Source organism: Coregonus lavaretus (genome assembly GCF_964263955.1).
Source record: "Coregonus lavaretus genome assembly, chromosome: 15".
NCBI lineage: Eukaryota > Metazoa > Chordata > Actinopteri > Salmoniformes > Salmonidae > Coregonus > Coregonus lavaretus.
The window spans coordinates 32,392,674-32,413,969 of record NC_140002.1 but is presented as its reverse complement, the minus strand read 5'-3'; the positions used below and the strand labels follow the sequence as shown (position 1 = coordinate 32,413,969).

The 21,296-nt window shown below is 41.4% G+C and overlaps 1 protein-coding gene across 1 annotated transcript in view; it reads left to right on the top strand.

Annotated features, from left to right (window-relative positions):
- The window catches only part of LOC311142070 (transcriptional regulator ATRX-like), a 50,927-nt gene extending 30,788 nt beyond the window's left edge, over positions 1-20,139 (top strand). Inside the window, exons 19-35 of the mRNA XM_084177630.1 lie at positions 40-217; positions 333-470; positions 687-862; positions 1,005-1,122; positions 1,245-1,375; positions 1,486-1,523; positions 7,543-7,688; positions 7,831-7,987; positions 8,115-8,215; positions 8,337-8,445; positions 8,663-8,840; positions 17,326-17,520; positions 18,117-18,260; positions 18,507-18,626; positions 18,762-18,857; positions 18,990-19,118; positions 19,234-20,139. Coding sequence (XP_084033756.1) covers positions 40-217; positions 333-470; positions 687-862; positions 1,005-1,122; positions 1,245-1,375; positions 1,486-1,523; positions 7,543-7,688; positions 7,831-7,987; positions 8,115-8,215; positions 8,337-8,445; positions 8,663-8,840; positions 17,326-17,520; positions 18,117-18,260; positions 18,507-18,626; positions 18,762-18,857; positions 18,990-19,118; positions 19,234-19,350 — 2,271 coding nt within the window. The 3' untranslated portion in view covers positions 19,351-20,139. The remainder of the gene's footprint in view (positions 1-39; positions 218-332; positions 471-686; positions 863-1,004; positions 1,123-1,244; positions 1,376-1,485; positions 1,524-7,542; positions 7,689-7,830; positions 7,988-8,114; positions 8,216-8,336; positions 8,446-8,662; positions 8,841-17,325; positions 17,521-18,116; positions 18,261-18,506; positions 18,627-18,761; positions 18,858-18,989; positions 19,119-19,233) is intronic.
- The last annotated feature ends 1,157 nt before the right edge of the window (positions 20,140-21,296 follow it).

Sequence of the window (21,296 nt, the reverse complement as noted above, 5' to 3'; positions counted from 1 at the left end):
TTTTCTCTCGGTCTCTATACACTAACATACACCTCGTAGGTGACAGAGTTGGCCACACTGAAGCGACCTCAGGAGCGTTATATTGCCCTGCAGAGATGGCAGAAGGATGGTGGTGTTATGATCATGGGCTATGAGATGTACCGCAACCTCACACTAGGCCTCAAAGTCACCCACAGAAAATTCAAAAAGACCTTTGACAGCGCACTGGTCAATCCAGGTACATCCTCTACTAATTCTATGCATGTAGTGTTGAGAGGTATGCACCATTTTTAAGTAGTTTAATTTATTGTGTAGAAACTCTAATACACTCCACTACATTTGTTGTACTCCAGGTCCAGACTTTGTGATCTGCGACGAGGGGCACATCCTTAAGAACGAGGCTTCCAACATCTCCAAAGCTATGAGTGCCATTAAGACCAAACGGAGAGTGGTGCTGACAGGCACTCCACTGCAGAACAACCTCAATGAGTGTAAGGAGGCCTGCTTCAGTTTGAGTGCAGCCTATGACAACCTTTCCATTTAAAACTGTACTCTGTGACCAGTATGCCAACGTCTGGAGAAGTTAATTCATATTTCAGTTTTATTATATCTCAAAACTGATTTTAGGAGAACATAACAAACTTGCATGATAATTTCCTTGTTAATGTTCAAGTGTAGTCATATCTTATATATTTTGGTTCTCTCAGACCACTGCATGGTGAACTTCATCAAGGAGAACCTTCTGGGCTCAATCAAGGAGTTCCGGAATCGCTTTATCAACCCCATTCAGAATGGCCAGTGTGCAGACTCCACCCCCAGAGACGTCCGCATCATGAAGAATCGCGCCCATGTCCTTCATGCAATGTTGGCGGGATGTGTACAGGTGAGACAGCTCAATTACTAGGAGTGTATGGCACTTTCATTTGTAGTTTATCAGAACCACTGACTACTTTTTGCAAGTATTTGTTGCATGTTCTTTGTCAGTCTCCAGTGGAAACACTTATTGTGTTTTTCCTCTCTCTCAGAGAAGAGACTACTCAGCCTTGACCAAGTTCCTGCCTCCTAAACATGAGTATGTTATGGCGGTGAGGGTGACCCCCCTCCAGTACAGATTGTATCGCTACTACCTGGACAACTTCACTGGTAAGAACCTCCATCCATAGCCAGTTAGCTCAGAAAGCTCTGTAATGAAATGTGTATGAGATTTGGAGACATTTTGGCATTTACTGAGAACATATGGAGAAAAAAGCTGAATGTGTGTGTAGGAGCAGGATCCGTAGTTGAGGGAGCCAGGGGCAAGGCCGGAACCAGCCTCTTTAAGGACTTCCAGATACTCAGCCGAATCTGGACGCATCCCTGGTGTCTGCAGCTCAACTATATCAGTAAAGAAAATAAGGTAAAGACCCATCAGATGCAGGTTTGAACAAAAGTACTATTTTCTCATCACCAGACAGATCCTGATGCATCAGTCAAACTGTCACCAACCGAGATTCTCTTTGTTTTCAGGGCCATTTTGATGGAAAGCACCAGGGGAAAGCTGAGAGGTGTGTAGAAATACTACTCACAGTTTGCTGCACGCACAAAATCAATATTAGACTGCGAGGCTCTTGATCCAGGAGGGGATTCTCTGCTGTTACCAAGTAAAGCTTGATTTTGGAAGAAGCTAACCACTTATCTAGATAGCTAACTAGCTACTAAATTAGCAAATCAAATGCACAACTGCAGTGCATTAGCACATTTTTGACAGTTAACTTATTTGTTATAAGATATCTAGCTGGCAAACATTTAGTTATGAATTACATACTGTAACTAGATCACCTGCCACTTGCTGCACAACAGTGAGTGACTCAAGGCTCCGGTCTCTTGACTGGGAACTACTATGTGACTGGGAACTACTGGTAAGCTTCATAATGAAAAATTATGTGACCGGTGAAATGAAGAACGCGGTTTTCTTTAGCTCCTAATGTATTGCGCAAGTTGACTGCAGGTATTTACTTAAAAAGTATGAAAATGTATGCACTCACTTAACTGTAAGTTGCTCTGGATAAGAGCGTCTGCTAAATGACTAACATGTAAATGTAAAAAGTAGCTACAAATATTATTATTATTTTATACTTTTAAGAAACAGTTTGAATGGTATTGACAGTATTGGAAAAACCATCCTGTGGCTATTTCCAAATACCCCTGTATACGGTATACAGTGAGGGGAAAAAAGTATTTGATCCCCTGCTGATTTTGTAAGTTTGCCCACTGACAAAGAAATTCAGTCTATAATTTTAATGGTAGGTTTATTTGAACAGTGAGAGACAGAATAACAACAAAAAAATCCAGAAAAACGCATGTTGATTTGCGTTTTAATGAGGGAAATAAGTATTTGACCCCTCTGCAAAACATGACTTAGTACTTGGTGGCAAAACCCTTGTTGGCAATCACAGAGGTCAGACGTTTCTTGTAGTTGGCCACCAGTTTTGCACACATCTCAGGAGGGATTTTGTCCCACTCCTCTTCGCAAATCTTCTCCAAGTCATTAAGGTTTTGAGGCTGACGTTTGGCAACTCGAACCTTCAGCTCCCTCCACAGATTTTCTATGGGATTAAAGTCTGGAGACTGGCTAGGCCACTCCAGGACCTTAATGTGCTTCTTCTTGAGCCACTCATTTGTTGCCTTGGCCCTGTGTTTTGTTTCATTGTCATGCTGGAATACCCATCCACAACCCATTTTCAATGCCCTGGCTGAGGGAAGGAGGTTCTCACCCAAGATTTGACGGTACATGGCCCCGTCCATCGTCCCTTTGATGCGGTGAAGTTGTCCTGTCCCCTTAGCAGAAAAACACCCCCAAAGCATAATGTTTCCACCTCCATGTTTGACGGTGGGGATGGTGTTCATGTTCATTGGCAAACTTCAGACGGGCCTGTATATGTGCTTTCTTGAGCAGGGGGACCTTGCGGGCGCTGAAGGATTTCAGTCCTTCACGGCGTAGTGTGTTACCAATTGTTTTCTTGGTGACTATGGTCCCAGCTGCCTTGAGATCATTGACAAGATCCTCCCGTGTAGTTCTGGGCTGATTCCTCACCATTCTCATGATCATTGCAACTCCACGAGCTGAGATCTTGCATGGAGCCCCAGGCCGAGGGAGATTGACAGTTATTTTGTGTTTCTTCCATTTGCGAAAAATCGCACCAACTGTTGTCACCTTCTCACCAAGCTGTTTGGCTATGGTCTTGTAGCCCATTCCAGCCTTGTGTATCGTTTGGAATCTGATTGATTGATTGCTTCTGTGGACAGGTGTCTTTTTATACAGGTAACAAGCTGAGATTAGGAGCACTCCCTTTAAGAGTGTGCTCCTAATCTCAGCTCGTTACCTGTATAAAAGACACCTGGGAGCCAGAAATCTTTCTGATTGAGAGGGGGTCAAATACTTATTTCCCTCATTAAAATGCAAATCAATTTATAAAATTTTTGACGTGTGTTTCTGGATTTTTTTGTTGTTATTCTGACTCTCACTGTTCAAATAAACCTACCATTAAAATTATAGACTGATCATTTCTTTGTCAGTGGGAAAACGTACAAAATCAGCAGTGAATCAAAAACTTTTTTCCCTCACTGTATATGGTATACCGCCCAAGCCTACACTTAAGCAGTCCACAAAGTTAATGCGTGTCCCATGTGCGCTTGGTGGAGTCCGATTTATTTGTATTTATTTTTTGCAACGCGCACCTTTTGGTAACATGATACCTCGCCTGTCCATTCGTTTCTAGACTCCCAAAAAGCAAACTTCACAAGGAGGCGATAGCAGAGGTTTGCTTTTTGTTGTCTGCCCATTTGTGGTAAAGGAAAAAATTATCACATTGACAACAACATCATCACCACTGCAAGCAAATTTGAAAGAAAACCAACTGCATATTTAAATAATAGCTACATATAATGAAAGTTTAGGTTTGTTTTACATTACGTCATTTTGTGCCTTCCAGTAGACTGTAGGCTACACTGCTAGCATCTTGCTAGCTACACTACATGACCAAAAGTATGTGGACACCTGCTCGTCGAACATCTTGTTCCAAAATCATGTGCATTAATATGGAGTTGGTCCCCCCTTTGCTGCTATAACAGCTTCCACTATTCTGGGAAGATGTTGGAACATTGCTGCAGGGACTTGCTTCTATTCAGCCACAAGCATTAATGAGGTCGGGCACTGATGTTGGGCGATTAGGCCTAGCTCGCAGTCGGCGTTCCATTTCATCCCAAAGGTGTTCGATGGGGTTGAGGACAGGGCTCTGTGCAGGCCAGTCAAGTTCTTCCACACCGATCTCGATTAACCATTTCTGTATGGACCTCGCTTTGTGCATGGGGGCATTGTCATGCTGAAACAGGAAAGGGCCTTCCCCAAACTGTTGCCACAAGTTGGAAGCACAGAATTGTCTAGAATATCATTGTATGATGTAGCGTTAAGATTTCCCTTCACTGGAACTAAGGGGCCTAGCCCGAACCATGAAAAACAGCCCCAGACTATTATTCCTCCACCAAACTTTACAGTTGGCACTATGCATTGGGGCAGGTAGCGTTCTCCTGGCATCCGCCAAACCCAGATTTGTCCGTCGGACTGCCAGATGGTGAAACGTGATTCATCACTCCAGAGAACGCATTTCCACTGCTCCAGAGTACAATGGCGGCGAGCTTTACACCACTCCAGCTTGGCATTGCGCATGGTGATCTTAGGCTTGTGTGCGGCTGCTCGGCCATGGAAACCCATTTCATGTAGCTCCCGACAAACAGTTATTGTGCTGACGTTGCTTCCAGAGGCAGTTTGGAACTCGTTAGTGAGTGTTGCAACCGAGGACAGATGATTTTTACGCGCTTCAGCACTCGGCAGTCCTGTTCTGTGAGCTTGTGTGGCCTATCACTTCGCGACTGAGCCGTTGTTGCTCCTAGACTTTTCCACTTCACAATAACAGCACTTACAGTTGAACGGGCAGCTCTAGCAGTGCAGAAATTTGACGAACTGACTTGTTGGAAAGGTGGCATCCTATGACGGTGCCACGTTGAAAGTCACTGAGCATTAAGGCCATTCTACTGCCAATATTTGTCTATGGAGATTGCATGGCTGTGTGCTCGATTTTATACACCTGTCAGCGATGGGTGTGGCTGAAGTAGCTGAATCCACAAATTTGAAGGGGTGTCCACACACTTTGTATATATATAGTGTATCTGGCTAAAAACAGCAAGCAAGCTAGCCTTTTAGCTTCCCACATCGTAGCCATGTGAAATTATCTGATTTATAAATAATATGCCCTGGCATATACAGTGGGGAAAAAAAGTATTTAGTCAGCCACCAATTGTGCAAGTTCTCCCACTTAAAAAGATGAGAGAGGCCTGTAATTTTCATCATAGGTACACGTCAACTATGACAGACAAATGAGAAAAAAAATCCAGAAAATCACATTGTAGGATTTTTAATGAATTTATTTGCAAATTATGGTGGAAAATAAGTATTTGGTCAATAACAAAAGTTTCTCAATACTTTGTTATATACCTTTTGTTGGCAATGACACAGGTCAAACATTTTCTGTAAGTCTTCACAAGGTTTTCACACACTGTTGCTGGTATTTTGGCCCATTCCTCCATGCAGATCTCCTCTAGAGCAGTGATGTTTTGGGGCTGTCGCTGGGCAACACAGACTTTCAACTCCCTCCAAAGATTTTCTATGGGGTTAAGATCTGGAGACTGGCTAGGCCACTCCAGGACCTTGAAATGCTTCTCACGAAGCCACTCCTTCGTTGCCCGGGCGGTGTGTTTGGGATCATTGTCATGCTGAAAGACCCAGCCACGTTTCATCTTCAATGCCCTTGCTGATGGAAGGAGGTTTTCACTCAAAATCTCACGATACATGACCCCATTCATTCTTTCCTTTACACGGATCAGTCATCCTGGTCCCTTTGCAGAAAAACAGCCCCAAAGCATGATGTTTCCACCCCCATGCTTCACAGTAGGTATGGTGTTCTTTGGATGCAACTCAGCATTCTTTGTTCCCAAACACGACGAGTTGAGTTTTTACCAAAAACTTATATTTTGGTTTCATCTGACCATATGACATTCTCCCAATTCTCTTCTGGATCATCCAAATGCACTCTAGCAAACTTCAGACGGGCCTGGACATGTACTGGCTTAAGCAGGGGGACACGTCTGGCACTGCAGGATTTGAGTCCCTGGCGGCGTAGTGTGTTACTGATGGTAGGCTTTGTTACTTTGGTCCCAGCTCTCTGCATGTCATTCACTAGGTCCCCCTGTGTGGTTCTGGGATTTTTGCTCACCGTTCTTGTGATCATTTTGATCCCACGGGGTGAGATCTTGCGTGGAGCCCCAGATCGAGGGAGATTATCAGTGGTCTTGTATGTCTTCCATTTCCTAATAATTGCTCCCACAGTTGATTTCTTCAAACCAAGCTGCTTACCTATTGCAGATTCAGTCTTCCCAGCCTGGTGCAGGTCTACAATTTTGTTTCTGGTGTCCTTTGACAGCTCTTTGGTCATGGCCATAGTGGAGTTTGAAGTGTGACTGTTTGAGGTTGTGGACAGGTGTCTTTTATACTGATAACAAGTTCAAACAGGTGCCATTAATACAGGTAACGAGTGGAGGACAGAGGAGCCTCTTAAAGAAGAAGTTACAGGTCTGTGAGAGCCAGAAATCTTGCTTGTTTGTAGGTGACCAAATACTTATTTTCCACCATAATTTGCAAATAAATTCATAAAAAATCCTACAATGTGATTTTCTGGAGAAAAAAAATCTCAATTTGTCTGTCATAGTTGACGTGTACCTATGATGAAAATTACAGGCCTCTCTCATCTTTTTAAGTGGGAGAACTTGCACAATTGGTGGCTGACTAAATACTTTTTTCCCCACTGTACTTGCCAGTGTAATTTACAACATTATCCCAGTTTGATATGCAGCTTGAATGTATTGGCTCCCTTATCAGATAAACATAGAATGTAATTTTTCCTCATGGAGAAAATAGGCACATGGCTACAACTGTTTTCACTGTTTCAAAATAGCCTACAATCACATAGGTATTACTTCCAAACAAAATACATTTTGGGGGGGATTCTAATAAGGCTACAACGTTTGGTTTATTGTTTGAACAGTCGCTGAGATTATTTTTTGGTTATCATTGCAAAATGGGCAGTTTATTATTTAAATGTTTTTATGCATAGCCTATAGATCAGCTCAGGAACCAAGCAAGTTGGTTCAGCGTCATTATCTACACAACACTGCCACCACTGCAACGTAAGGAATAATACGTTGCGTTTCAAAATGTGAGTATCGCAAATGTGCATAGCAAGCAACGTAGTTGGGCAGGACTACGTACTACAAGGAGCCGTTCATTTTGTGACGAAAAACAGCATTCACTTACCGCGCTGCGCAGTGATTGCGTTAACTGCGTAGCGTCTGCCGAGTGCTTTAACTGCTACCACAGTGTGATGCTTGAAGTAGGTTATCTATCGCCATCAAAAGGTAATCTCATGCAAATAATAGATTGTTGCCTTTCATACTTTCCTTTGTCCCACTCAGTAAAGAGAAGGAGAACAAGGGACAATTGCGGAATGCTGATGAAAAAAGCAATGATGTGGACGTGATCCTGGTGTGGAACAGCACATCAAAGGGTGTCAATGTGGAAGGAGACCAGCGAGCAGGTCCACTGGTTCCAGTGGTAGAAGGTAGTAGTCTTTTAAATTACATTTTACATTACCTTCTTGTGTTACAATTGAACATTTAAAATTATTTAAATGATGAATTCATTAATATAAGGTGATCTTATTCATATGAGGTCAGTGGTGATATTGTATGCTCTGTGTTCAGCGGTGAGAGCGTCCACCAGTTTCAGGCCTGACAGTCCGGCTGCAGACTGGTACAAGGATATGCTGAGTGACTCTGATGCCACCATCCTGGGACACTCAGGGAAGATGGTGCTGCTGTTTGAGATTCTCGGAATGGCAGAGGAACTGGACGACAAACTGTAAGTGTGCTTGAGAAATGCATTCAGGCACCAGGAAGATATTTCAAAAAATAACGATCAAGTTTGCCAGAAGTTTACAGAGCGTCTTCGTCAATTTCTGTTTGCATTTTTGTTTGTATATTCACAGGTTGGTATTCAGTCAATCCTTGATCTCATTAGACATGATTGAAGATTTCTTGGACCTCGCTAACAAAGCCAAAAACAACGGACAATCATCCCTATACAAAGGTACCATTCCCATTGGCTGTTCAAATATTCAAACATATGTTATAGTGTTAGAAAACAATTGTTTTCTTCAGAGAGTCTATAATTGTGTTATAATTTATATGTTTCCTTTTCCAAACTGTAGGTGATGGCAGCTGGATCAGAAACACTGACTATTACCGTATTGATGGGTCCACCAGCGCCACATCCAGGAAGAAATGGGCTGAAGAGTTCAATGATGCCACCAATGAGCGGTACGTCTCTGTCTGACTGATGTACTATTCTACATCTCAAATTTCACTGTGCCAAACCTCAACACAGTATTTAGCGTAACACTTTACTTAGTATTGTATTATTATTCATGACAAGGCATCAGTAATTGTAGACGTAGTGTAATTTCTTGAGATGGTCTGTTTAAGATTCTACTCACACTCACTCCTTTGATTTCATTTCTTACCCCTTTACTTTCAGAGGTCGTCTGTTTCTCATCTCGACAAGAGCTGGGTCCCTTGGGATTAATCTGGTAGCAGCTAACAGGGTCATAATTTTTGACGCTTCATGGAACCCCTCCTACGACATCCAGAGCATCTTCAGGGTGTACCGTTTTGGACAGCTAAAGGCTGTGTTTGTCTACCGCTTCTTGGCTCAGGTAATCACATCTCCTATGCACTCCATCTCCTGTAATATGATTGTGGGACACATTTTGTTTTTATTACATATACAGTCAAATCTGAAATTGTTGATAAGATTTGCAAAAAATACTATAAAATAAATACAAATACTGAGCTATATTGTATGCAAAAAAATTAACAAATTGGTCCGAGATTTTGTTAAACGAGTAAAAAATAAAAATGGGTGTCCAAATTATTGGCACCCCTAACGATTCTTATAAATATAATCAAACAATGTGATCTGCATTAACATTCTACTTTTTAAAGTTAAAGGCCAGGCACCACACCCTAATAGGGGATTTTCCCCCATTAATCATATCACAATCAACTTTTACCAGTTGAATATAGATACGCATAATACGTTTTGGTTATTAAAATGTTTCTGAAATATTGTATCGGAATATGCAAATTAGGTAATATTTCATTAAATATTCACATTTTACATATCCCGCAAAAAAAAAATTGGTTCACTGGATTAAGTCAGCGTAAATATTTAGGTAAAATGGTCCTGAAACCTTCATACAGACATAAAGGGGAAACAATAGTATCGATTTAATGTACAAAAACCACCACTTTTTGAGTTACGAGGTTTGCATCCGACAGTGCCTATTTGCATATCCCGCAAATCCATTTTTCGGGACACTGGATTAAGTCTGTGTAAATATTAGGACCGGACTTACTCAGAGCAGATTGTGGATAAATACTTTTTTCATCTTTCTATCTGTAAAATACTAAAGACATAAAATGAATTTTGGTATATTTTTCGAAAGAAAATGTTACCTAGAATAACAAATTGACAACATATCAACAATTCCCTCTGGGAAAGTCTCGAGAATATATCCAAGGATAAATCTGGTGAATATAGATGCTTCTGAAGCTGAGGAAAATGAGTCTGACTTTCGGTAAATGGCAGTTAAAGACAAGTACACTGAATTTAGACTACCAAACATCTATTTAGACCCAATCACCATCTCTTCAAAGTACGTTACTACATATGGTCCAGTTTGTTACATTCTCTATGAAATTGTCTTTTAAATTGTGTAATTCAGTGAAGTGAGATTTGAAATTTTGGATGAAGGCAATGTCGATTTTCAAGTGGTTAAACTAAATGAAGTTTCTATGACGGTAGTATGATAAACTACAAGAAAATATAAATTTTCATTAAGATTTTGACATTTGTATGTTTTTACTTTTTGAAAATACTAATATTAGTGGACCAAAATACCAACAAATCTAAAAATGGATAGGTAGATGCAAAATGTCATTTCAGCCTGTGGTGCCTGGCATTAAGGAAATGTATTTTGGCCTTTCATGGCTTCCTGTTTCACTGGGGTATAAAAATGAGGTAACATGCATGTTGTTAGGTTCTGAACAAACAGAGTAAAAACTAAGCTCAAACCAAGTTTATTCACCCACTGGGTCATACAGCTGCAAAGACAAAGCATGATTACACAAGCACATACAGTTGAAGTCGGAAGTTTACATACACCTTAGCCAAATACATTTAAACTCAGTTTTTCACAATTCCTGACATTTAATCCTAGTAAAAATTCCCTGTCTTAGGTCAGTTAGGATCACCACTTTATTTTAAGAATGTGAAATGTCATAATAATAGTAGAGAGTGATTTATTTCAGCTTTTATTTCTTTCATCACATTCCCAGTGGGTCAGAAGTTTACATACACTCAATTAGTATTTGGTAGCATTGCCTTTAAATTGTTTAACTTGGGTCAAACGTTTCGGGTAGCCTTCCACAAGCTTCCCACAATAAGTTGGGTGAATTGTGGCCCATTCCTCCTCACAGAGCTGGTGTAACTGAGTCAGGTTTGTAAGCCTCCTTGCTCGCACACGCTTTTTCAGTTCTGCCCACACATTTCCTATAGGATTGAGGTCAGGGCTTTGTGATGGCCACTCCAATACCTTGACTTTGTTGTCCTTAAGCCATTTTGCCACAACATTGGAAGTATGCTTGGGGTTATTGTCCATTTGGAAGACCCATTTGTGACCAAGCTTTAACTTCCTGACTGATGTCTTGAGATGTTGCTTCAATATATCCACATAATTTTCCTTCCTCATGATGCCATCTATTTTGTGAAGTGCACCAGTCCCCCCTGCAGCAAAGCACAATGAACTTTTTTTCTGAGGTCTTGGCTGATTTCTTTTGATTTTCCCATGATGTCAAGCAAAGAGGCACTGAGTTTGAAGCTAGGCCTTGAAATACATCCACAGGTACACCTTCAATTGACTCAAATGATGTCAATTAGCCTATCAGAAGCTTCTAAAGCCATGACATAATTTTCTGGAATTTTCCAAGCTGTTTAAAGGCACAGTCAACTTAGTGTATGTAAACTTCTGACCCACTGGAATTGTGATACAGTGAAGTATAATTGAAATAATCTGTCTGTAAACAATTGTTGGAAAAATTACTTGTCATGCACAAAGTAGATGTCCTAACCGACTTGCCAAAACTGTAGTTTGTTAACAAAAAATGTATGGAGTGGTTAAAAAACAAGTTTTAATGACTCCAACCTAAGTGTATGTAAACTTCCGACTTCAACTGTATATTTATAACCTCCTACTAGGAAGGGTCAACTCCTTACACATCTAGACAGCCAATACATCTCTGTTGCTAGGCAGGAACTTAATTGCTTCCTCTCACTGGTGTAGTCATGGCCCTGCCTGATGCTACAACCTTTGTGGGCGTGGAAGTGTACAGTGCATTCAGAAAATATTCAGACCCCTTCACTTTCTCCACATTTTGTTATGTTATAGCCTTATGCTAAAATGGATTAAATAGTCCCCCCCCCCCCCCCCCCCCTCATCAATCTACACACCATACCCCATAATGACAAAGCAAAAACAGGTTTTTAGAAAATTGCAAAGAAAAAGCCATATGTCAGACTGGCCAATAAAAAGAAAAGATGGGCAGTCTGAGATATGGCTTTTTCTTTGCAACTCTTCCTAGAAGGTCAGCATCCCGGAGTCGCCACTTCACTGTTGAGGTTGAGACTGGTGTTTTGCGGGTACTATTTAATGAAGCTGCCAGTTGAGGATCTGTGAGGCGCCTGTTTCTCAAACTAGACACTAATGTATTTGTCCTCTTGCTCAGTTGTGCACCGGGGCCTCCCACTCCTCTTTTTATTCTGGTTAGAGCCAGTTTGCGCTGTTCTGTGAAGGGAGTAGTACACAGCGTTGTACGAGATCTTCAGTTTCTTGGCAATTTCTCGCATGGAATAGCCTTCATTTCTCAGAACAAGAATAGACTGACGAGTTTCAGAAGAAAGTTCTTTGTTTCTGGCCATTTTGAGCCTGTAATCGAACCCACAATTGCTGATGCTCCAGATACTCAACTAGTCTCAAGAAGGCCAGTCTTATTGCTTCTTTAATCAGCACAACAGTTTTCAGCTGTGCTAACATAATTGTAAAATGGTTTTCTAATGATCAATTAGCCTTTTAAAATGATAAACTTGGATTAGCAAACACAATATGCCATTGGAACACAGGACTGATGGTTGCTGATAATGGGCCTCTGTACGCCTATGTAGATATTCCATAAAAAATCAGCCGTTTCCAGCTACAATAGCCATTTACAACATTAACAATGTCTACACTGTATTTCTGATCAATTTGATGTTATTTTAATGGACAAAAAAATAGCTTTTCTTTCGAAAACAAGGACATTTTTAAGTGACCCCAAACTTTTGAACTGTAGTGTAAGTATTCAGACCCTTTATTCAGTACAGTGTTGAGACACCTTTGGCAGCGATTACAGCCTCGAGACTTCTTTGGTATGACGCTACAAGCTTGGCACACCTGTATTTGGGGAGTTTCTCCTGTTCTTATTTGCCGATCCTCTACCGCTGCACGGCTATTTTCAGGTCTCTACAGAGATGTTTGATCTGGTTCAAGTCCCGGCTCTGGCTGGGCCACTCAAGGACATTGAGACTTGTCACGAAGCCACTCCTGCGTTGTCTTGGCTGTGTGGTTAGGGTCGTGGTCCTGTTGGAAGGTGAACCTTCGCCCCAGTCTGAGGTCCTGAGCGCTCTGGAGCAGGTTTTCATCAAGGATCTCTCTGCACTTTGCTCCATTCATCTTTCCCTCAATCCTGGCTAGTGTCCCAGTCCCTGCCGCTGAAAAACATCCCCACAGCATGATGCTGCCACCACCATGCTTCACCGTAGGGATGGTGCCAGGTTTCCCCCAGATGTGACGCTTGGCATTCAGGCCAAAAAGTTCAATATTGGTTTCATCAGACCAGAGAATGTTGTTTCTCATGGTCTGAGAGTCTTTAGGTGCCTTTTGGCAGATTCCAAGCGGGCTGTCATGCTTTTTACTGAAGAATGGCTTCCTTCTGGCCACTCTACCATAAAGGCTGATTGGTGCAGTGCAGCAGAGATGGTTGTCTTTCTGGAAGGTTCTGCCATCTCCACAGAGGAACTCTGGAGCTCTGTCAGTGACCATCGGGTTCTTGGTCACCTCCCTGACCAAGGCCCTTCTCCCCGATTGCTCAGTTTGGCCGGGCGGCCAGCGCTAGGAAGAGTCTTGGTGGTTCCAAACTTCTTCCATTTAAGAATGATGGAGGCCACTGTGTTCTTGGCGACCTTCAATGCTGCAGTAATATTTTGGTACCCTTCCCTAGATATGTGCCTCGACACAATCCTGTTTTGGAGCTCTACAGACAATTCCTTCGACCTCATGGCTTGGTTTTTGCTCTGACATGCACTGTCAATTGTGGGACCTTATATACAGTGGGGGGAAAAAGTATTTAGTCAGCCACCAATTGTGCAAGTTCTCCCACTTAAAAAGATGAGAGAGGCCTGTAATTTTCATCATAGGTACACGTCAACTATGACAGACAAATTGAGATTTTTTTTCTCCAGAAAATCACATTGTAGGATTTTTAATGAATTTATTTGCAAATTATGGTGGAAAATAAGTATTTGGTCACCTACAAACAAGCAAGATTTCTGGCTCTCACAGACCTGTAACTTCTTCTTTAAGAGGCTCCTCTGTCCTCCACTCGTTACCTGTATTAATGGCACCTGTTTGAACTTGTTATCAGTATAAAAGACACCTGTCCACAACCTCAAACAGTCACACTCCAAACTCCACTATGGCCAAGACCAAAGAGCTGTCAAAGGACACCAGAAACAAAATTGTAGACCTGCACCAGGCTGGGAAGACTGCATCTGCAATAGGTAAGCAGCTTGGTTTGAAGAAATCAACTGTGGGAGCAATTATTAGGAAATGGAAGACATACAAGACCACTGATAATCTCCCTCGATCTGGGGCTCCACGCAAGATCTCACCCCGTGGGGTCAAAATGATCACAAGAGCGGTGAGCAAAAATCCCAGAACCACACGGGGGGACCTAGTGAATGACCTGCAGAGAGCTGGGACCAAAGTAACAAAGCCTACCATCAGTAACACACTACGCCGCCAGGGACTCAAATCCTGCAGTGCCAGACGTGTCCCCCTGCTTAAGCCAGTACATGTCCAGGCCCATCTGAAGTTTGCTAGAGTGCATTTGGATGATCCAGAAGAGGATTGGGAGAATGTCATATGGTCAGATGAAACCAAAATATATATTTTTGGTAAAAAGTCAACTCGTCGTGTTTGGAGGACAAAGAATGCTGAGTTGCATCCAAAGAACACCATACCTACTGTGAAGCATGGGGGTGGAAATGCAAAGGGACCAGGACGACTGATCCGTGTAAAGGAAAGAATGAACGGGGCCATGTATCGTGAGATTTTGAGTGAAAACCTCCTTCCATCAGCAAGGGCATTGAAGATGAAACGTGGCTGGGTCTTTCAGTATGACAATGATCCCAAACACACCGCCCAGGAAACGAAGGAGTGGCTTCGTAAGAAGCATTTCAAGGTCCTGGAGTGGCCTAGCCAGTCTCCAGATCTCAACCCCATAGAAAATCTTTGGAGGGAGTTGAAAGTCCGTGTTGCCCAGCGACAGCCCCAAAACATCACTGCTCTAGAGGAGATCTGCATGGAGGAATGGGCCAAAATACCAGCAACAGTGTGTGAAAACCTTGTGAAGACTTACAGAAAACGTTTGACCTGTGTCATTGCCAACAAAGGGTATATAACAAAGTATTGAGAAACTTTTGTTATTGACCAAATACTTATTTTCCACCATAATTTGCAAATAAATTCATAAAAAATCCTACAATGTGATTTTTTTGAATTTTCTTTCTCATTTTGTCTCTCATAGTTGACGTGTACCTATGATGAAAATTACAGGCCTCTCATCTTTTTAAGTTGGAGAACTTGCACAATTGGTGGCTGACTAAATACTTTTTTCCCCCACTGTAGACAGGTGTGTGCCTTTCCAAATCATGTCCATTCAATTGAATTTACCACAGGTGGACTCTAATCAAGTTGTAGAAACATCTCAAGGATGATCAATGGGAACAGGATGCACCTGAGCTCAATTTCGAGTCTCATAGCAAAGGGTCTGAATACTTATGTAAATAAGGTATTTCTGTTTAGTTGTTTATATAAATTTGCAAACATTTCAAAAAACCTGTTTTCGCTTTGTCATTATGGGGTATTGTGTGTAAATTGATGAGGTGGAAAAAATAATTTCATCTATTTTAGAATAAGACTAACATAACAAAATGTGGAAAAGCTGTCCTGCCCTATCAAGAACTGACTATTGCCCTTTGCCTCCCTCTTTACAACATGGAACAGAATTTGAACTTTCTGCACTTCCCCTTGTCTCACTCAGGAACTTTCTATACACCAAGTTCCTATTCACCCTTCATTGACACCAACCTATACATTCCTTATACATGTAAAGTAATCAATAAGTTCTAGTATGGTAACATGAATAAGTATATTTCAAGCTAGAATCCAACAATGTAAAATCCATTTGTCATCCATCAGCATGGGGAATGGCAAATGAAAAGAGACAAATGGTTGTTGATTTTTTAGTAATAAACCAAATATACCACTTATCACTCACTATTAGGGCAACAATTAAGAAGTTTAACGCCACTGGTACAGTGGTAAACTTTCCTGGTAGAGGACCCAAGTGTATCTTGTCCCCACGCACAGTGAGGAAGATGGTTCAGGAGACACAGAAAAGTCGAAGGGCCACAGTTGGAGATCTGAGAACTTGGTTGCATCTTGGGGTCACCATGTCTCCAAATCTACAATTACACGCCACCTCCATGTCAATAGGCTATTTGGAAGGGTTGTCATAAAAAAGCCTTTATTGAGAGTAACCAACAAATGTTAACGCTCAGAGTTTGCTAAACGGCCTTGTTGTATTGGAACCAGGTGCTATGGTCAGATGAGACGAAAATAGAGCTCATACATACTGTAAAATATGGGGGTGGATCTTTGATCTTATGGGGCTGTTTTGTTTCCACTGGTCCTGAGGCACTTGTTATGGCGCCCGCATGCTCCCCAGACGAAACAGTTTGTGCATATATTATGACAACATTTTGTGACGTTTTTGTTCGTCTTGGACTTCGGCAAGTGTTCTTTCGAGCACACATTTTTTTCTCGAGGCAAGCCAAAGTCGGTAGCCGAAGTCTACGCCCCCTCGTCAGCGTTTGGTCAACAGTAGGTATTCTTCAATTAAGTGCCTGTTGTCATTCGACGAGAGACGACTCATTTTTTCACTTGAGAAATATTGCACCAAACATCCTAGTCAGATGCGAAATTGTGATTTCTTGAGATAGATTAATTCTGACTATTTTGTAAAGTGTATACTGGCTACGGCATCTCAAAATGGACAAACAGTACTATTGCCGCTTTTTTCTCATTTTTCAAGCGAAGGTCTTTTAAGGGAGTATGTGACCACACTTGTTTGGTTCAGCTAGCTGAGGTCGGCTAAGCGCCAGCCGAACTGAAGCATGCTGATGCCTTTAAGGTCCACGGCATCATGAACTCTACCAAGTATCAGGACATTTTAGCCAAAAACCTGGTTACCTCTGCCAGGAAGCTGACACTTGGCCGCAAGTGGATCTTCCAGCAAGACAATGACCCCAAGCACACATCAAAATCCATAAAGAAATGGTTAATTGAAAAATCAACATTTTGCATTGGCCATCTCAAACCTGTGGTTTGAATTGAAGAGGGCAGTCCATAAGCGCAGACCGAAGGATATCAAGGATCTGGAAAGATTATGTATGGAGGAATGGTCTAAGACTCCTCCCAATGTGTTCTTCAATCTCATAAAACATTACAGAAAAAGGTTAAGTGCTGTTATCCTCACAATGGGAGGGTGCACAAAGTATTGAAAACAGGGGTGCCAATAATGTTGACACAGATTTTTTTTTAAATTACTTAATTATTTTTCTCAGAGCAATTGTATTAGTACAATATAGCTCAGTATTTGTATAATTTATTTTAGTATTTTTTGCTCATCTTTATCATGGGTGACAATTTTGGATGTAACTAATTCTGTAATCACTGATATTAAATTGTTGATTATTTCCAGGGCACCATGGAGGAGAAGATCTACGACCGGCAGGTGGCCAAGCAGTCTCTGTCGTTCCGGGTGGTGGACCAGCAGCAGATACAGAGACACTTCACTCTGTTTGAACTGACGGAGCTTTACATGTTTGAGCCAGACCTGCTGGATGACCCCAACTCTGAGAAGAAGAGCAAGAGGACCACACCCCTGCTGCCCAAGGTGAACAGAGCTACAAATTAAACACACAAGACCATTAGATTCTCAATTGACCCTTCGCTAAGCCCCGCCCCCCCTGGTCACTGTTGCAACCTCTGACATCATTTTCCCGAGAAGCCCAATTCCCCATTCAAGAAATCCCCTCACAATAATCTCAAACTGTGTTTCTAATACACTATGAAATTAAAAAGACTACCAGGAGACTAGTGTTAGAAACGTTTGGTAGTCAATGAGACTGAGAGCTAGCTAACCAGCTGAGCTAGCAAACAATGTAACAAAAGTATAATTTCGGATTCGAAAAATACTTCAACAAGCTCTGCATTTCAGAAATCACAGTAGCAAGTACTCCTGGTAGATTGTTCAATTATTTAGCCATAAAAAAGTAAGTAAATAAATAAGAACTCTGTTTTTGCCATAGCCCTTATTGGCTTTCATGTGATTTAAATGTGAGCTTGTCCGAGGTGTCGGACACGACGACAGTTTCTATCCATTGGAGCGCTGCGATTGGTTGACCAAAATTCTGGGGCATAACTTGGTGAAGGGTGAATTAGTATTTTATCTTCAACAGTAGCGAGTGACATTGTGTGTCTGTTTCCCAGGACATGGTCCTGGCAGAGCTGCTGCAGAGCTGTAAGGAGCAGATTGTCTGCTACCACGAACACGAGTCCCTGCTGGACCACAAAGAGGAGGAGGAGCTCAGTGAGGCCGACCGCAAAGCTGCCTGGGCTGAGTATGAGGCAGAGGTAAAGCAGAACTACTATACATTACACACATTCTCTGACAAGACGGCTACATACGTTTTCATAGACAGTGGTGAGCAGCCTGTAGTAGTCTTTCTCTCTTCTGCTCTTGCCTGTAAACGTTGAGAGACTATGGTTTTGAGTCAATTCAACATCCTTACTTGAACTCTTGTTTATCAAGAAGTAAAGTAGTAATGATATATGTATGATGTGTAAAAACAGGTGTATGTTTGTCTCTCCTCTACGAAGGGTGCATTCATCTTGAACAATGCAGAACACAGCAGCACCAACGTTCCCAGCCCCTCCACCTCTCGTATGGCCAACAACAGTCTGTCATCCCTGTACAAGAAGACTAATGAGCAGCTGAAGGTATTAGCCCCGTCTCACCACCAGACTTGTGTGGAAATCAGTTGCTTATCTCTAAAGTTTATGTTTGGGATTATCTCTCAATAGATAGATGCCTCTCACATCAACATTTGAATGTGTCTCTCTCCTGAATGACAGAACATGATTAATGCCAGCCGTGACAAGGTCAGCGAGGCCATCAAGTCCCTGCATTCCTTAAAGAACCTCTCCCTGGATGACTATGTGTTGCGCTTGGTTAGTCCCTCGTATTATATAACATTAATATGATAATAATAATCTTTCATATTACACTTATGCCTCCCTGAAGTAATGTGTGGAAAAAAATTGAATGTGCATTACAATGACATGTGACTTGTGTTTTTACAGTGGCAAGGTAACCCAAGTCTAGATGAGAAGCAGGTTAGAGCCCTGGCCCAGACCTGGAAAACCAGCAATGACCTAGAGCGGGAGCGAAGACAGGCCATATATCATGACCTTCTCGCAAAACAACAATCAGTAAGCTTCAATTGTCAACAACAACATTGTTGTTCTAATTTTCTTTCTGCTTTTGATATTCCTTTGTAACTTGTAACTACTTAACCCTGCATCTTTCCCTTACTCCCCTCGACAGCTCACAATGTGCATCCAGACCATTTTGACCAGTAGAAAAACTGAAGTGACACAGACTGCCACGGTCACCAATCAGACACCAGCCTTGACAGACTTGGTTAAGAAACCCATGCAGTGAGTCAGGAGAGACGTCTCCAGCCTCAGTCCCCTGTTCCACTAGAGGACACTCTAGTCTAACCACAGTAACTATAGAGGGTACTTACTCCCCCCAAAGGGGTGACAGACAAAACATTTCCGTTAAGGATTTCCTTTATTTTACATTGAAAATGAATGGATGTGGTGGCAGGTAGCCTAGTGGTTAACAGCGTTGGGCCAATAACCGAAAGGTCGCTGGTTCGAATCCCCGAGCCGACTAGGTCTGTGCCCTTGCCGTCAATAATGGCTGATCCCTGGCTGTGACCTCACTCTCCGAGGGTGTCAAAGGGAGAGTGGGATATGCAAAAAATTAATTTCCAATTCACAAATGTGTATAATACACACTTGTACATGTGTGAAATAGGACAAATGTAAGCACCCACCTTATTATTTTTATTATTATGTTCTTTAGCAAAGGTATTATGTTAAAGGTGCAGTGCAGTCAAAATTTGTGATTTTCCTGTTTTTATATATTTCCAGGGCTGTGTATGTAAATATATTTATATTTGTATCAACACACCCACACGATCAGACTGAGCTTTTCAATGGCAAAATGAGGCTCAGGGAAATAAATTATACAAAATATATTTGGAGTTATTTTCATGATATAAACAAAGTGATTTATTAGACATACAGTGTTGATTTATTAACTTAAACACTGCATGGGGGCTTTACATAAATATTCTGCCTTGGAAAAGGTTTTCCTACGTGATTAATGGTATAATTGTCTGTTTCTCTGATGCTATAATAAAAATATGTTCACAAAACAGTTTTCTTTTTACCATTGTCTAAAATGTTGTGGTCTTTGTTATGGTGGATTTTTTGCTTTGATCGTTACACTTTATTTTATGGTTACAGTGAGAAATTACCAGGCATATGCCTTAAAATAAGATGCTAATAATGATTGCTACTTTTTGGTACTTTTATTTAAGTAATTTAAAAAATACTTAATTTGTAATGTTTGGAGTAAATGTCACTGTTCGTGAGGTACTGAATCACTTCAACATATCCTCTGATACATCCTCTCTCAGCAAACAACACAGATTCAGGTCATAAAAATAGTGTGGGTTATAGGATTGGAGAGATATTGTTCATGAGAATAAGTGTTTGCGCTCAGCAGTTTTGGTTTTACTTTTGTGCAGAGCGGAGGCTAAACTGATGCTACAAAAAGGTTTAATCAAACAGAAGAAAACGGGTCAGAGCCGATAGATAGATAGATAGATAGATAGATAGATAGATGTTTATTTACACAAATATATTATATATATATGGGGGGGGGGGGGGACTGGAGTACTTTAAATTATGGGCAGAAAGACGAATTCAACTCCATCTTTCATCATATCAGATGGCTTATCACAAAACCATTTGATGTTGCCAACTATTTTAATGATTACTTAATTGGCAAACTTGGGCAGGGAATGCCAACAACGAACAGTGAGCCATCGTATTCATGCATAAAAAAATTTACTAATATGAAACAAAAGCATTGTAAGGTTGAATTTCGTAAAATTAGTGTGGGAGAGGTGAATAAATGATTTATCGATCAATAATGGCAAACCTTCTGGCATTGACTACTTAGATGGAAAGCTACTGAGGATGGTAGCTGACTCTATAGCTTCTCCTATCTGTCATATCTTTAATCTGGGCCTAGAGAAAAGTGTTTGTCCTCAAGCCTGGAGGGAAGCCAAAATCATTCCGCTACCCAAGAGTGTTAAAGCAGCCTTTACTGGTTCTAACAGCAGACCTATCAGCTTGCTGCCAGCTCTTAGCAAACTGTTGGAAAAAATTGTTTGACCAAGTACAATGCTATTTCTCTGTAAACAAATGAACAACAGACTTTCAGCATGCTTATAGAGAAGGGCACTCAACATGTACTGCACTGAAAAAAAAATGACTGATGATTGGTTGAAATAAATGTATAATACAAAT